Source organism: Macaca thibetana, chromosome 14 (assembly GCF_024542745.1).
Source record: "Macaca thibetana thibetana isolate TM-01 chromosome 14, ASM2454274v1, whole genome shotgun sequence".
Lineage (NCBI taxonomy): Eukaryota > Metazoa > Chordata > Mammalia > Primates > Cercopithecidae > Macaca > Macaca thibetana.
The window spans coordinates 34,073,805-34,092,385 of NC_065591.1; the positions used below are offsets into that span (position 1 = coordinate 34,073,805).

At 36.8% G+C, this 18,581-nt stretch overlaps 2 protein-coding genes across 6 annotated transcripts in view; one reads left to right on the forward strand and one right to left on the reverse strand.

The window, feature by feature from the left end:
• The window catches only part of DNAJC24 (DnaJ heat shock protein family (Hsp40) member C24), a 940,502-nt gene that overhangs the window by 278,061 nt on the left and 643,860 nt on the right, over nucleotides 1–18,581 (reverse strand). The gene's annotated exons all lie outside the window — the stretch shown is intronic.
• Nucleotides 1–18,581, forward strand: part of LOC126936347 (doublecortin domain-containing protein 1) — a 404,995-nt gene that overhangs the window by 131,553 nt on the left and 254,861 nt on the right. For all 5 annotated transcript variants that reach the window (XM_050759023.1, XM_050759018.1, XM_050759019.1 and 2 more), the window contains one exon: nucleotides 7,152–7,322. In XM_050759023.1, the coding sequence (XP_050614980.1) occupies nucleotides 7,152–7,322 (171 nt within the window). The remainder of the gene's footprint in view (nucleotides 1–7,151; nucleotides 7,323–18,581) is intronic.

The following is an 18,581-nucleotide window of genomic DNA, read 5'->3' on the forward strand; positions in this document are numbered from 1 at the left end:
ATGTTAAAGTACATTAAGCTTTTTAAAATTTTTTTAAAATTTTTTAATTTTAGAGATAGGCTCGCTCTCTGTTACCTAGACTGGAATGCAGCAGTGTGATCATAGCTCACTGCAGCCTTGAACTCCTGGGCTCAAGTGATCCTCTTACGTCAGCCTCCTGAGTAGCTGGGACTTTAGGCATATACCACCATGCCCAGCTCATTTTAAAAAGTTTTTGTAGAGATAGAGTCTTGCTGTGTTGCCCAGGCTGGTCTTGAACTCCTGGCCTCAAGTGATCTCCTCCCTTTAGCTTCCCAAAGTGCTGGAATTACAGAGGTGAGCCACTGTGCCCCGCCACATTAAGCTTTTTGGAAATTTGCATATGACTTCTTATTATCAGTATAAAAGTGCATTATTCCAGGTTCTGTATCGTGTAGGTACCAAAATGACATTAAATGTGTAGAATGTTATTAGAAGAAATGCCTATGAGAGAAAATGGAGAGAGCACTGGATAAGGCTGAGAAATCTGTCAGACTGAAATGCAGGCCTGACCCCAAATGAGGGAGGAAAGGAAGGTTGGGTAGAAACATCCTGGACCACTGTGAAGTCTAAAGGTTTGGCAAAACTGTTGGTGGATTTTTGAGCCAAACTTGGCCATCAGAGGAGTCCTGTGACTCTCAGGGATAGACCCGCTTTAATATCCTCAGGCATTGGTGCTAACTTGGGGATGGATTTCAGAGCACCATAGATGGGACCCATGGTCACTTATGCTCCTGTAGTTAGAGGTCTATGAGACACAGTGTCATAGCTGTCCCCATAGGTATAGTAGACATCATCCTTGTAGCTATCAACATAACCCCATTGCCAGAAGAGTTATGAAGACATTGAAGTTGTCTATTTTCAATTGTTCCTTCTCCCATGAGTGAATGGGGATGTTAGATTGTTGTATAGGCCTAAAAGCAGCACATAAAGGACCTCTGGCTGAAAATAGGTTAGATCTACCTCCAAAATGTTTCCCATCTCAGAAGGGTTCTAGGAAACTAGTAAAAATGTAGTAGTATTTGGGCCAGGTGTGGTGGCTCACGCCTGTAGTCCCAGCACTTTGGGAGGCTAAGGCGGGCAGATCACTTGAGACCAGGGGTTTGAGACCAGCCTGGCCAACATGGTGAAACCCATCTTTACTAAAAATACAAAAAATTAACTGGGCATGGTTGTGCATGCCTGTAATCCCAGCTACTTGGGAGGCTGAGGCAGGAGAATCGCTTGAACCCGGGAGACAGAGGTTGCAGTGAGCCGAGTCCATGCCACTGTACTCCAGCCTGGGTGACAGAGTGAGACTCTGGGTCAAAAAAAAAAAAAAGAAAAATCCACAAAAATTTGGTAGTATTTGAAGTGCTGGCAATAAGAGGTGCTACGCACTTCAGATTTCCTGGTTAGTTACGCCAGCTCAACTTCCAAATAAAGGCATAGTTCACTTTGCTCTCAGGCTCCCATGTCTTTTCCAATCTTCATTCAACAAATCAGGGTTATGTTTCCTTCTTACCCCTTAAAACATTGTATTATTGACCCTGAAACCAAGAAGAGATTTTAAGCAGTTTAAAATACTAATTTTATTTCCCTGCCTCCTTTCTGGTTCAGCTTAAATATGTTGTTAATTAGAAAGTTTCTTGATCTTAAATTGAAGTGCTGACCTGGCTTTGAGACCATTCCGTGTGTTACATGCCTAGATGACGTTCCTAGTATAGAGGCCGCCACCCTTTGTGCTGATTTCAAGTGACAGTTCTGTGCAAAGTGCTCTGGAGTTCTCCTTAATAACATGGGTGGATTCAAGCCCACACAGAATTCAGGCTGACAGCTGAACTCATCACTAGAAAAACCAGGAGCTCCTCAAAGAGTCATTAATAATAGCCAATGTACAGTGTTCACAATGTATGGCTCAGAAATGCACAGCTTTAACATGTCTGCTTTTGAAGCCTGATTATAAACAGAATAACACTTTGCTCTGACTATAAATCATCTTGAGAATTGAATTGAATTCAAAGGTTGCATGCATGCACCATACAAACATGATCAAACTGCCCTACATGTTATGCAAAAACCTGTCTGTATGTTTATAGACATGTGCACATTTGTATTCTTTTAGAAGTTTGGGTTCGTTTTCTCACCAGAATATTCAATATTTTTTTGCTACCTTCTGCTTATTTGTCACTCTCCCAAATTCTGTACAAGTATCACTTCCGTGCTGCATTTCCACGGAGAATGAAGAGTCGAATGTGTAGGCTTTCTGCTGCACAATGAGATGGTGCATTTTTTCAGCATATGCATACGTAAGCCTTCTTTTGTGAATGGGACTGATAGGGTCAGATAATGTTTAAAGGGAAAGGCTTTATGTCTCTCAGGCCTCTATGTTTCCACATGGATGCCCCCACACACACATAGATTGAATTATGAACAGACCCATTAATGCTGGGATCACAAAAGGTCAAGTTTTGTCTTCTTTTACCCCTATTCACATTGCCTTTGTAGAGGGAAAAAAAAGGATTTCAGAAAAAAAAGATTCATGATGAAGAATTTTAAAGAACATTTTTTCCCTTTTAGCAATATCTGTGATTTGGAGAAAAAATCATATTATGTAAAATAATTCAGGAGTATTATATTACGTACCTGATTTTAGTATATGAGTTATTTCATGTGTAGAGTTGTCTTTTAGGATGACATGTTATCATAATAACTGAGAACAAAACGTAACACTTTGGGGATAAAAGACCTTATGAATATGTAAAGTAACATAAAGTTTGAGTAAAACTGAATGGAAACATTATCAAAATGTCAGTGGCAGGATTCTTGATGTATTTTCTCCTGTGTTTAAGATATGTTAATCTTTTCCAGATACCTTGAGAGTTTTAAGTTATTTTTTAAAATCAGGTGATAATTGGTGTAATTTTGTTTCACATATGTTAACAGATTATCCTGGATCCAATAAAAATAGTAGAGAAGGTTTTTGAAGCAACCAAAAATCTATCCCAGATGAAACTTTTAAGACTTTAGCCAATAGCCCTTTAGAGTGCAAATGACATCATCAATTGTATGGTTGGTTGATTTTTGATGTCACATGAAATCCCCTATCAGTGAAAGGCTATAGATTGTGACAGTAAAACCAGTCATGTATAAAAATGCCCTCAAATCAAAGTCTGAGTTTCCTCCCTTTGGTTTTTTTTATTTTTTTATTTTTTTATTTTTTGTTTTATATATATATATATATTTTTTGGTGACTTGCTATAGCACAAGGTGCAGTACATGAAATTATAGAGAACATTATAATTGAGTAGTGAAATACAATGCATGATACTTAGTAGACTTTAAAGACTGCATAACATTATATCTTCCCAAATCACATGATGCTGGAGATGGGTGCAGAGAGGACCAGTATTTTTCGGAAATGGAGTCCTTCTATTTAGGGCTTTTGGTTCTTGGATTTTAATTTCATCAGATAACCATAAATGCAAGCCACCTTGTCCAGTATTGGTCTTTAGCTTCAAGGATGTTATACACTATTATCCATCGTTTTTTTAGGATAATACTGCTAGAGGGTAGTATGATCTAATGGTGAAGATGAGGCTGAAAGCATAGAGTAATACTGGATCATCTATCATTTTCATATTTTAAATGTTACAACTTTCTTGTAGGATTAGCAGTACTATGGAAAGCATGGACATTCATTCCAAAAAGTAGTAAAAGAAGGATAATGAGAGAAACCTGTCACTGGATTTTATAGCCTATAAATAATATTCTTTTCTTTTTCACATCTTCTTTCTCTTTCTTCCCTTCTCATTTCCCCCAATCACCTTCTCCTTTTAATTTCTTCCCTCCTTTTCTTTTCTTCTTTTCATTAATTTTGTTTTCTTTATCTCATTTTCTTTTTCTGTTTCCTTTAGGATTCCTCCTGACCTCCCTGTATTGTCTCTGCCTTCCATTCCCATGATATCCAAAGTTTTGTCCAAATTCCACTGGCATGAGGGGCTTCCTTATGAATAGATAATAGAAATTTCTATAGACTCTCATTTGAATTTACAGTTAAGGGCTGACTCTTAGTAACCTACTATATAAGTTATATAGGATTGTAGAGATTTAGCAGAATGCGATGTGTTTATCAGCTTTTGGTAGATTGTGCTGCATAAGTCAAGGGGCCCAATAGCTGAGTGACTTAAAACAAGTATTCATTTTTTGCTCACCTTACATGTTGGCTACAGGTTGTTTGTGGCTCTCACCAGTATGTCTTTCTCAGTCTGGGATACGGCTTGAAGGAGCAGTTCCTATTGGGACATTACTGTTTCCATGGGGTGGGGTGGACAGGGGGAAGAGAGCGATGATAGAACTGCACAATGGTTCTTAAAACTTCTGCTAAAAAGTGGCATATATTACTTCTGTTCATATTTCACTGGCCAAAGCAAATCACGTAGGAATTCTGATGTCACATATATGTCACATATAATACTAATAGAATTATTAGTAAAGAATGAACAACAAACAGCTGACTTTGATTGAGTGCCAGATGGTAATATCCAGGTACTAAGTGCTGGAAGGTCTGCCAGAGGAAGTGGGGTTTCTGATGAGTGGACTTGGATATAAAAGAAGAATGAGTTATAAAACTATGGCCTAGGCATCCAGGGACATACACTTTAATTTCAATGCCAGTATTAATTATCTGAGTATCCTTGGCAAATTAACTTTTCTGGGATGGAATTTCCTCATTTGTGAGATCAGAGTGTTGGGTTAAACATTATCTAACTTATGATACTTCAGAAATGGAAGGGATGTGTGTATATGTGTGCAAGGGGACAGTGAGAAGAGACATTTGGTTAGAGGAGAGGGGTCTGATGGGAATATGAGTCATAAAACCAAGTGGGGATCAGATTAGAAAAGGTCTTAGAATCTTGAGTACCAAGCTCAAGAATCTGAGGGAGCAACTAGGGGGTTTAGTATACTTTTCAAGGTGGATTAATTTGGTGGAGGTGGCCTAATGGCATGGAGGGGAAGAGATGGAAACAGGGAGACCACTTAGTAGGTATTTTGTTAATCCAAACTGGGGAGGGGGATGAGGGGATTGAGGGCTAGAACCAAAGTATTACTTAAAAGAAATGAAAGGATGGATAGGACATTTACATATTTAGAAGAGGGATCTGCAAAATATAGCCCTGGAGACAAATCTAGCCCGCAGCTTTTTTTTTTTTTTTGTATATAAAGTTTTATTTTAACACAGCCATGCCCATTCATTTACATATTGTCTGTGTCTGCTTTCCAAATACAACTGTAGAGTTATATAATTTTGACAGATACCTTATGGCCTACAAAACCAAAACTATTTACTATGTGACCCTTTTTAAAACAAGTTTGCCAACCCTTTATTTAGAAGAAAGGATTATTTAAATTGAGTAGACAATTTATTACATTGGGACAAATAAGAGAGATATGGGAAACAAAAGTAAAATAGGAATCATTTTAAGTTAACTTGTTTCTATGCATGTAATGCTTGCAAAGGTCTTGGTAAAAGTCAAATGTAATTGAAATGTATATGTAATAGATATACATATAAACTTGAACTAAATAGGTAGAGTAGATAATACATATTTAAGTCATGTGAGTAATAGTGCACACTGGCTGTCACTAACTTCCCTGAATGCTCTGTAGAAGGGATAGAAACAATGGATTTAACGTCAGAATTAGAATATAGGCTGGGGCAAATACCATATTTTTAGCTGACAGAGAAGTGGATGAGATGTAAGTACAGGGAAGATACTTTTAGAAGGATTTTCCATTTTATCTGTGAACATTGAAATGAGCTGTAGGATCTATACAGCAAATAGTTTGGAATTTCTGTCTTCCTCCTGTGAAATAGTGATAGAGATAGAAAAGACAGACCAAAAAATAAAAAATTAAAACTTGATATGCAGAAAACACCTAGATTTTAAACAGATTTTAAACAGGAAACACTATAAAAATATACCAGTACATTGGCCACTTACTATAGGTTAGACAGTGTGCTCTCCATTTTTTCATCTCATTTAATTATCAATATGTAAAGTCAGTGTTATTCTTCATTTATAGACAACGATTTTATAACCTGTGCAAAGTCTCCCAGTCAGTAAGCGATGAAGCCAGGATTTTAACCCACATTTTCAATGTCAATGCTCTTTCAAACTTATTCATAATTCGAAATGGGTCTAATTTGGTTACTTTGAAGAATCACAGATGAAGTAGATTTCTGTTCTTCATCTCTTTTGATGACTACCATATCAACCAGTGTTTATGTAAGAATCCAGCCTACTAGAGAGAATATAAGTTACATGAAACAGTGAAGAGTCAAAGAATGGTAATGATTCTTAATTTGTAAACTATATGGGTTAAAATGTTAACTGCTGCTATTAATAATCCACAAGTAAGGCTCATATGTCTGTCTAAAATATACAGAGTAGAAGTCTAGAAATTTAAAAATCAAGGTTACAGAATCCTTAGCCTTTGGTGTTTCTGGAAAAACTATATGTTTTATTTTGACATTAATATATATTTAAAATATTTTCCAGAACAGAGCATTGTCTTTGAAGTTATATACATTTTAGAAAATTGCATCTATGAAATGTGGGAAAAAGTATTGGAATATTTGGGAGGAAGATAATAGGTTAATTTTAAAGGTCAACAAAATGATAATGAATTTAATATATATATATTGAAAATGTAAATGTTACACATAATAAAATAAAATATTCTAAAAATGAAGATACATGTAGTGAAATGAAATATTTGGTTGTAGGTTACATATATTGGATTATTTAAAGTCCTAGGAGGGTTTTATTTTGTTAAGCAGTTTAAAAGTCCTTTGCAAACTTGTCAAATGTATATGTTTCTTTTCATATCCAGAGATATTTTTCATGCAACAATTGTAAAGGGCTACTTATGCCGTAGTACTGAAGTGAAAATATTAGGCATTTTTTCATAAACAAAAGTAGATGTAGGAATGTATATCTCTTTCATTGTTTTTACTTGAGGATAGATCTGTACTCAAATTCTTGTATTGAAGTCATTTTCCCCCCATCAAGCTAGGTACTCAAAAATCTAATAGGTGTGACATCAACAATTACTTCTCGCTAACAACTCTTGTAATTTAACCCCTTCAGGTGAGCAGGCTGATTGATGAATTGCAGACAGCTATCAAAAGCAACAGAGGTCATCTCTCTAAACTTGGCCCCCAATTACAGGCTGAGCAGGAGCAATTCTCCTCTTATGTCTACCAACACATTAAAAGCCTTCCAGCAAACATGCTTGTCCCAGGAGGCCTGCAGCTCAAGGTGGGTGTCATTCTGTGCCTCTCATTGGATTCAGCCAGAGCGGAAGCCTTCTGCTCCATTTGAAGACACTTATAACAATGCCACTTAGCTTGAATATTTTTTAATGTCTTCCTCAAACTGGTAATATTACAAGTGGTAATATTATTCAGGAAATAGATTTTAACAGAAAATACCTAGAGGTCTTTGAAATGTGTATTTATAGGCTTTAACTAGTTTTCAATTCAGAAAAGTAATTGTAATGAAGGAATTTAATCATGTGAACATTTGCACGCTTTTCCAAGAAACAAATTTTTCACAATGGTTATGGTATATTTCAGTTTCTAAAAATAACATTTGGAGAAATGGGCAAGCTTTAATAGTTGACAGACAGTGGCAATAGAAATTGAAGGTGAAAGGCCAGGTGACTGATTGATGTTCAAACTACATTTCCAAGGAAAAGGATCTGTATTGGATAAGTGTGACACATGTCTGAGTTCACTTGGTAAAATCAATACTTAAGAATATACTGGGAAAAAAGGTGAATTGGTTATTTGTCAGGACAAGATCGCTAAATGTCCTCGACTACTTTGCTATTGCATCTTTGAGAGAGATAAAGAACAACTCATATCTGGCTGAAGTGGTTTTGCTACTAAAAGCTTAGGGAATTTAAATACTTTTGATTTTCATAGCAGACATTCCATGTTAAGTTTGTCAAGTTAATGTTGTCCTATAATTTCATATTCTGCATTTCTAGAGATTGTAGTTAGTAAAATTTGAATTACTCAAAGTATGGCCTATTTCCATTTAAGAAATCATGGTTACTACAACTCATCATTTCCTTTTGATTATTTTTGTGGGTATGTGATAACATTAGAAGGAAATGATATTTTCATCAACTTTCATCTCTGCAATTCCTCTTTCTTAGTATTGTTTTATTCTGCAAGTAACATTAGAAACATTATATTTCTATCTATAACATTTCTTTTAATGACATTCCCGTGTGCATTTTGAGTGAGAACATTAGAATGTAAAAACGGACTTTTTGGGAAATGTAATTTCATGTTAAACATGATAATTTATTTCTCATAGTCTGCTAGTCAGCTAAGGGTTTAGGAAGTGATGTTCAAGACATCAAGGTCAAGGGTTTCTATAGTGCAGTAGCATTGTTCTTTTCCAGGTTTTTGACTTGATTACAAATCCATTCTGCAATTTTGCAAAGTACTTGCTATTGATTAAGAGAGAAAAAACCAGGTGAGGGAGAGTGGTTGTTTTCTAGAAGGATGCACTGCTAAGAAAAAAATAAAAAGGGAGGGGGAAGTGTAGTTGCTTTAATGGCATTCATCCTACTCATTTGTATCAGCAACGATTGATATGAACTACAGTGTGACCTGGGGAAAAAAAAGTGGTTTTTTTTTCCCTCAAGTTCACTGCTTATTTCTGAAGAATTTCTATCACTTATACATATTAGCACATGGGCTGGGTAGCAAATACTTAACTTTAGGATCAGAATTGTCTCTCTCATACATACTCCCTTCTTTGCATTTTACTTTTGTTTTTAATTATTTTTTTAAGTTCTGGGGTACAGATGCAGGATGTGCAGGTTTGGTACATAGGTAAACATGTGCCATAGTGATTTGCTGCACCTATCATCCCATCACTTAGGTATTAAGTCCAGCATGCATTAGCTGTTTTCCCTAATGCTCTACCCCCCACCCAACCTCCCCTGATGGGCCCCAGTGTGTGTTGTTCCTCTCCTTATGTCCATGTGTTCTCATTATTTAGCTCTCACTTATAAGTGAGAATATGCAGTGTTTGGTTTTCTGTTCCTCAGTTAGTTTCCTGAGGATAATGACTTCCAGCTTCATCCATATGCCTGCAAAGGACATGATCTCATTCCTTTTCATGGCTGCATAGTATTCCATGTTGTGTATGTACCACATTTTCCTTATCCAGTCTATCATTGGTGCACATGTGGGTTGATTCCATGTCTTTGCTATTATAAATAGTGTTGCAATGAACATACACATGCATGTATCTTTATAACAGAATGATTTATATTTCTTTAGGTATATACCCAGTAATGAGATGCTGGATCAAAAGGTATTTCCAGTTCTAAATCTTTGAGGAATCACCACACTGTCTTCCACAATGGTTGAACTAATTTACATTCCCACCAACAGTGTAAAAGTATTCCTATTCCTTTGCAACCTTGCCAGCATCTATTTTTTCTTGACTTTTTAATAATCACCATTCTGACTGGCATGAGATGGCATCTCATTGTGGTTTTGATTTGCATTTCTCTGACAATCAGTGATCAGTGATGTTGAGCTTTTTTTCATATGTTTGTTGGCCACATGTACGTCTTTTTGTAGAGAAGTGTCTGTTCATATCCTTTGTCCACTTTTTAATGGGGTTGTTTTTTCTTGCAAATTTGCTTAAGTTTCATGTAAATTGTGGATATTAGACCTTTGTCAGATGGATAGATTGCAAAAATGTTCTCCTATTCTGTAGGTTGTCTGTTTGTCCTGATGATAGTTTCTTTTGCTGTGCAGAAGCTCCTTAGATTAATTAGATCCCATTTGTCAATTTTTGCTTTTGTTGCAATTGCTTTTGGTGATTTCATCAAAAAATCTTTGCCCATGCCTGTATCCTGCTTGGTATTGCCTAGATTTTCTTCTAAGGTTTTTATAGTTTTGGGTTTTATAGTTAAGTCTTTAATCCATCTGAGTTAATTTTTGTATAAGGTGTAAGGAAGGGATCCAGTTTCAATTTCCTCATTTGGTTAGCCAGTTCTTGCAGCACCATTTATTGAATAGGGAATCTTTTCCCCATTGCTTGTTTTTGTCAAGTTTGTCAAAGATCAGATAGTTATAGGTGTGTGGCCTTATTTCTGGGTTCTGTATTCTGTTCCATTTGTCTACATGTCTGTTCTTGTACCAGTACCATGCTGTTTTGGTTACTGTAGCCTTGTAGTATAGTTTGAAGTTGGGTAGCGTGATGCCTCCAGCTTTCTTCTTTTTTAGTTAGGATTGTCCTGGGTGTACAAGCTCTTTTTTGGTTCCATATGAATTTTAAAATAGTTTTTTCTAATTCTGTGAAGAACGTCAGTGGTAATTTAATGAGAATAGAATTGAATGTATAAATTGCTTTGGGGAGTATGCCTGGTTCAACATATGCAAATCAATAAACATAATTCACCATAGAAACAGAACTAGACAAAAACCACATGATTATCTCAAGAGACACAGAAAATGCCTTCGATAAAATTCAACATCTCTTTATGTTAAAAACTCTCAATAAACTAGGTATTGAAGGAACATACCTCAAAATAATAGGAGCCATTTATGACACACCCACAGCCAATATCATACTCAATGGGCGAAAGCTGGAAGCATTCACCTTGAAAACTGGTACAAGACAAGGATGCCTTCTCTCACTACTCTTATTCACTCCCTTTTAATGTGCTTTAAAATACTTTCCATACCAGCATACAAAAGAGGAAATTTACATATGCAAAGAAGCCATGTTGTTATGTTTGTTTAGATTCACTATGCTGTCTGGTAAAGTAGCCACTAGTCACTTATGGCTACTTAAATTTTAATTTTAATTAAAATTTAATTTAGTTAAAATTTAAAAAAATATATTTTTCTAGTGGTTTCCCAGGACTTCCCTTATTTTAGCACTAAAAAGCCTGCATCCAGCAAACCAAGATGGTTGGTCAACCTAGTCTTTTCTCCAGAATTCTTTCTCCCACATCCCAGGCATTCTCTTTTTATGATTTTTTTTTCCCTATAAAGTACTGAGTTCCATTTGCTTCTGCTTCCTCTCTCCTCAGGTTTCTCCTTTGCAACGTCTAGCTTCTCTCAGAAAATAAGTTCCTCTTCCACATCTCAAGAAACCTGGATATCAGCCCCATCCTCAGGCTTAGAAAAATGATTTTCAATCCTGGCTACATGTTAGATTCTTCTGGAGTTGTTGTGTTTGTTTGTTTGTTTTTAAGATACCATGTTCCCATCCACAGATATTTTGACTTAATTGGTTTCCTGAGCTAAGACTAACTTCTACCAGCTTGCAGGCACTGATTAAGTTTTCAGGAATTTTGTAAGCCAGTTGTTTTATATAGCCATTATTTAAAAATCATATAAATTTACAGTGAAATAGGTCATACACTTCACTTCCTAATTTTAAAATTACATTTTACTATTACCTATTCTCTTGAAGTTATTTAGACCTATTGTGTTTGTTTAATGTAAACACTATATAATGGTGTGTGCTACCGTGCATTTCTTCCTAAGTTTATTTTCAGTGATGGCTTCTTGTATCTGAAAATTGGCTGTGGTCAGAATATTTATAAAATAGAAATTGGCAAATACTATAAATGAGGGCTTGATTTCATGTTTTATTGATTGTCTAGACTAGGGAGTTGAAATACCACATACTATAGGCCAAATCTGCCTGGTTTTTTTTGTAAATAAAGTTTTAACGGAATATAGTGACACCTATATGTTTGTGTATTGTCTATGGCTACTTTGATATTATAGCAGAGTGGAGACCATATGACTTGAAAAACCTAAAGTATTTACTATTGGGCCCTTTAAAGAAAAGTTTGTGGATCTGTGGTCCAGATTTAAGTATGTGACAGAAAATATTCACAATGCAGTTTAAATTCAAAAGTGCAAAATTTCTGTGTGTTACATTGTGAATAGCACAAAAATTGAAATATTCTTCCAGTATATGAAAACCATTATCTGATTCAGCAAAGAACTTGCCCTTGTCATTGATTAACAAGAGCAGTCCTACATATGTCTTCTTTGTTTCATTTTTGTCTTATCAATGTGGATGAAAATATTAATCAACATTCAGGTCAGAACCACACTCATTTCTCAGTTGCAACCATAGAATGGATGTGGATACAAGACTTGGCAAAAATCAGTGAAACCACTTTTGAGAATGAATTGGCTATGTGGAATTTACAATAAAAAGTATTAGATATTTTATTATTATCTGCAAATTATATGCTATGTCGTCCTTGTATCAGCAGAATTTATAATAATCACCCCCTTCCTTAAGCAGGCTGCTAAACATTTACCAGCACATCTTCAGGTGTGGTGCAAGCATCAGCATTTTTTCAAAAGCTCTCGAATGATTTTATTGTATAGGCAGGACTGACAATCATAGCAAGATTACTAAAGCAGCTTTTTAAGCCTAATCAATAGCACCACACAAAGAAATTCTCATTCCAGTTGCCAATTAGCTAAAACTTTTCTCTATACTTTTGTATCAGTAAAATAGGAAAGGCTAGCAGTAAAATCATTTTACTGTGAGAGTGACAAATATCTTAGAATTTGTGATGGTGGTGCTGGGAGTACTGTATATCCTCTCAGGTGGGGAGAACTTGCTAATTCCAACTGAAGACACATGAAACAAAGGCCGCAGTGTACCATCTTGCATTAGTTCCAGAATCAACTCATATCATTTACCTAGCTAACCTCTAAATTCCCATGGGTGTATATGGAATGGCCTACCTTCCTTTGGACACCATCTCTAATTCAGTTAACTCTGATTCACTGTGGGCAAGGGCCACATCTTTTCTGATTACGAACAACTTTATCCCACCTTGTGGCATGTACTATCATAGAGTGTTAAATGACTTATCAATAAACAAATACATTTTCCGTTTATAATTGAACTTACTGTAACTTACATAGCTCTAGTAAAGCATTTTTCCTGTTTTCTGTTCATTTTAATCTTAGAAAGTATTTGACAAAAAATGAAAGGGGATGATTATCTTTCTAATCTTCTTCATTTTGTGATTTTCATCACTTTGTTACATATATATGTAAGCTCATAGCTCAACTTCAAGAATCAAAATACTGTAGCCAACATCATCTTCTAGAGCAGTGGTCTCAACCAGGGGCTGGAGGCAGGGTGCAATTCAAAATCCTCTGGGCTGCTTTTTCATATTGTATATGGTATTCTTTTTTTTTTTTTTTTTTTTTTTTTTTTTTTTTGAGACGGAGTCTCGCTCTGCCGCCCAGGCTGGAGTGCAGTGGCCGGATCTCAGCTCACTGCAAGCTCCGCCTCCCGGGTTCACGCCATTCTCCTGCCGCAGCCTCCCCAGTAGCTGGGACTACAGGCGCCCGCCACCTCGCCCGGCTAGTTTTTTGTATTTTTTAGTAGAGACAGGGTTTCACCGTGTCAGCCAGGATGGTCTCGATCTCCTGACCTCGTGATCCACCCGCCTCGGCCTCCCAAAGTGCTGGGATTACAGGCTTGAGCCACCGCGCCCGGCCGTATATGGTATTCTTAATCTCTTCACTGAGCTTTTCATCCTTATCATGACTTTCATTGATCAGTGAACAATAGCAGCTTTTGGTTCGGTCTCAACATTAGAAAATCACCTCTTAAAAGGACACTATTTTTGTGTTCCATATTGCCTCACTCCCATTTTTGCAATCATGTGACATAATACAGTGACAAGATTAAATGGGCATATAAGATATAAAACTGAGAACAGCCTATGTGTGGATGCTCATTTCTGCCATGGGAAAGTTCCTTGTTTTAAAAAATTGAAACATGACACCATTTGAGGAATTTTAGGAAAGAGTTGTATCACCTGTAATTGCATTGCTCCTAATGATCATTGTTACCTTTCACGTCATTTTCATGTGCACTCATATGTCCTATATAGTCACAACCACAGTTTATTTGTATTTGTACTCCAGTACATTCTCCTGCCATCAAGTCATAGCACCTTTTAGGTTGAAATTTCTTACTGTTTTTACCATCAGTGGTTACACTCAATGTGCACCATCATCTACAAAGCCCTTCAGGCAACAAGTTAGTAATTTCTTACTATTCTAAACTTTCTCTTACCCCTTATTCCCTGTCACTGCCACTATCCCCAGTCTCTTTGAGAACATCTGCTAGAGCCATGCCTCAGTGACTTCTGCCTTCCTAGTCCTGTTCTTTCCATGCAGCTCCTCCTCCTCTTCATTCCCATGGAAATGTCAGCAATGTTAGCATTTCCCTGGGAGGGCAGGAAAGAAAGGATTGATAGGAAAGGGTATTAGCAAATCTGTAGGGGGATGGTGAGTGGAAAAGCTAGTAGGAAGGTGGGTGATTGTGACAGAGAATTGATGAGCAAGAAGAATGTGTGATGTGTGAGTAGGTGGGGGAAAGCATGGGGGAATGAGAGGAAGATGAGTACAGGCACATCCTTTCACTGGAATTAGTGCATTTCACACACAATTGGTCAGTGATGCTCTGAGAGTTGTTTTCTATTTGCTGCCAGGAGAGGCAGATCCAGTTTCTGTGGAACCTAGAGCTTGTCAAGTTTGGGAGCCAGCTTGGGGTGGGGAGCTGTCTTTGAAATTAGGTCTGAAAGTGAATATTTATTTAGAACGAGAAAGTAAATCGTAACAAATCGATGGAGTGTTGGCAATTCAGGCTCTTTCTTCTGTGTCTTTTTTAGGCAGCTAATCAGAAATACTTACACAGAAGTATTTTATGATTGGTATCTAGCTTCCCCTTCCACCTGTGACAACCTCCAGAACTCTTAGGACCTAGAATGTCTCTAGTCTTCATTACCTTCACTTAAATCCACTCTGACCATGAGCAAGAGAAATATGGTGGGATTTAGTAACCTGGATAATAACAAGATTCATAGCGCTCTGATTTGGAGATATTTTTAGGCTATTTTTATATTGCTTATTTTATATTGTTTGTTTTATATCTTCTATTGTAAGTAAATTTAAGCTTTGTTAAAGGGATAATTCAGAGATTTCTTTTCAAAGGATGTCTTCATGCAGCATCTAGTTCATCATCCAGGTTGTATGCATCTAACAATTTTTATTCTGCCAATGACAGAAAGAAAGAAAGAAGATTTTAAATAAATAGTCCAGTAAATCCACATATTATCAAATACCCGTTGTCCAAAAGACATTGTACTAGGAACTGTGGGAAGATGCAGAGAAACATAGAACACCTTTTTGGCCCAAGGCCATGATTATTTTCATACAATTAGAAACAATATGACAACACTATGAACAGATTAGCAAAACCAATCTGTTCATCTTCTTACCTTTTTACTACAATTCCATTATTTTAAGTTTCCAGGCCTCTTTATATTTTGAAAATGGGCTAATTTGGTTGGTAACAGAAAATATGTGACTTTCCTATGCATTGAACATTTAAATTTATTCTTTGAGTGGCACAAAAGCACCATGACAGAAGTTGAGATTTGCCTTCTATTTTGTGGTCATTTTTAAAAAAGTTTAAAGTTTCCAATATTCATTTGTATTAATAGAAAGCTTATTTTAATATTTAGGAATCTATGGAACAATTAAATGATAACTGAGGTCAGCTGCACATGAAAATGTGGCAAGATTTTTTTTGGTTGGTGTTTTCACTGTTCTGTGTGCATATTACATTATTTCCATTGTACATTCCTTGATCCTTGTCTTTCTTATTTAACCACTTTTCCCAAACATGTATTTATAACCCCTAGGATGCTCTGTTATGTCACCTAAGTTATTTGAATAAACAATGGGAAACAAATTTAGGATATGGCCTAGGTACAAATAGTAAAACATGCCAACATTTGAAAAGGAATTGTGGTGAGAGTAGCAAAATTGGAATATTCAAGGTTATTGTGATTTCGAGAACATTCACTAAAGGTTGGGCAAAAATGTAATGAAGATGATCAATTTTCGTACGTAGGTTTTACGATAGTAGGCAATATTGGACCACCCATTTTAAAGGTAAAGAAACTGAGATCCTACGAAGACTTTACACATCTCATGTGATAGCTAATTAGTGGCAGGTGCTGAAATCTCTTGACTCTTCTTTGCAGCCCTGTTTTCCATCTTGCCACCACCTTTTCTTCCTCCTGTCCTCATTGTCCCCCTCCTTCTCCTCCTTCTTGTGGATTTTGGGGGGAAAATGCCAGTGTATTCATACTAGCCTATTTTCTGACAGGCATCTGCAGTCAGGTGTAAATCTCTGTAGGAAGATACAATCTTCCTTTTCAAGATCTGCTGAAGAGAACAACTGCGTCTGTATCAAAATCAGGGAAGAGCAATTGGTCTGGGCATTAGCTCCCATGCAGTGCCTGTTGTAATGAGACAGGCTTTCCCTGTGCAGGCCTGACATCCTAGAAGGTGCCCGGAGAATTGCCAGGTGGGCAGTCAGCGGGGAAAGTCCACAGGCCAGAGCTGTATTACTGTCCCAGCAGTTATTCGGACTAAATGTAACCACTGAACCTTACTGTTGCAGGCACACACTCTCTCTCAGGGAGATTGTCCTTCTCCATAGCAGTTAATTTGTTTTTACCTCTCAATTAGCTTTTTCACAGAGTGTTTGATATGCTCAAGTTGCTGAGATTCCTTTCCTACATATGTTCCCGTCCCCTGGATTACCCACTGACATCTATGTTAGTCTGACTCACCATGAATGTTATCGAGCATAAATTCTTTATTTGAGCAGAATTTCTAGTAAGTGAAAATGGAGTGATGTATTTACACCTACTTAAGATTCTACCTAGTTTTGATAGTTTTATGATAAAAAAATGGATTACTTCTTAAAGTATGAATGTTTTATTATAGATAGTAAAATTTTGTACAGCTATTAGTTTCTCAGGATATCCATTCACTTTAGGGGAAAATTATGTTTACAGGCATATTCGATATAAAGAAATGAAACTGAATGGCAGTAAAAACATATACTCTTTCCAAGGGTAAGAATATGATCTCTAAGGCTGATAATTTGGGGAAAGTTTGATGATTTGCTTTATATTTAATCCTACAATGTTCATTTCTCCTAGTAAAATAAAATTTGAGGGGCACATGACTATGTTTTTCTCATCAAAAAAACACTGACTTTCTATAAAAATAAACATATTGGTGCCAGGAAACTCCAAAAACCTTTATTTACCAAGCTCTTTTTACAAAAGACATCATAGCTACTGACAGGACCCACATGCCTGATATTTTAATCCCAATTAAATATAATTTTAGGCACTAAGTTAATTTAGACAATGTGAAATCCTTGTTGCAATTCTTCTTGAGATATTCTCATTTATAAAGGGCTTATAGAAATTACTTGGCTTAGGACATGACATGTAAACAATTTTCCTTTGCCACTGTCTTCTGGAAAGTGTTGAACATTTTCATATATTGAACTTAGAATTGCAACTGGATACAAATTGATTTGTGTGTGTGTGTGCAGAAACATACGCCTTATTTTGGAAATGTTGTCAGTAGTCACAGAAAACTGGGGTAAGAGTATTTTTAAAAATACTATAAGGAAACAGTGGAAAGTGACTTGAGATACTCACAAGGAAGGAATGTGGGCCCACTCCCAGGGTCACTGTGAAGCTGATGAGGGCCATTTTACAGGGGTCTCCTTTGGCCCTTCCTCCGCTCCAGCCCTCCATTAGGGCTGGCAGATAACCCAGGCTGTTAATACCACCCTTTGTTCAAAACTTGCTCTTAGGAAAAAGACACGCCATACTTTGTTTTGAGCTAAGATAGTAGTTTAGAATTTTTTTTTTCTTTTCTGAAATCGAAGTTCTTTCTTGGAATCTACTACGTAAAATAGATAAAAGTAGGATCTACCCTGTTTGAAACCAGGATAGTGGCTGCTTCCACACAGTCACTCATCAGATCTGATTCCCCATATGAAACCACTGTCACCCAGCCCCCTAATCCCAGCCCTACCCCAGACCTCTGAGGGGTCCCAGGAAGCTGAGATTGAAAATCACAGCCTTAGAGGATCAATAACCAATGAGGCTGAATATGATTTCCCCTCATGCAGCTGTGGCATTTTAATTATGACAAAGGAGTGAATCTCTAACTGAAATTTCAAGTGTTGGCAAGTTGGTGGGAGAGATATTTTGAGGTTAGAGTATTTGGGCTCACTCCTAAAATCCTACCCCATAGGCAGCCACCTACTTTACGTACTTCAAAATGGTGAGCTCTGCTGTAGCTTACAATGGAATTTTAAAATATCTCTTTCCAAAAAGTTATTTTCTTCGGTATACCTTTTCTGGGCTTAAAAAAAATTTGATTGTTGGCACAGTTACCATTTAGATTGATGAAGTTTAAGAATTATATAATTTGGCCAGGTGCTGTGGCTCATGCCTGTAATCCCAGCACTTTGGGAGGCAGAGGCGGTTGGATCACCTGAGATCGGGAGTTCAAGACCAGCCTGACCAACATGGAAAACCCCCGTCTCTTCTAAAAATACAAAATTAGCCAGGGTGGTGGTGCATGCCTGTAA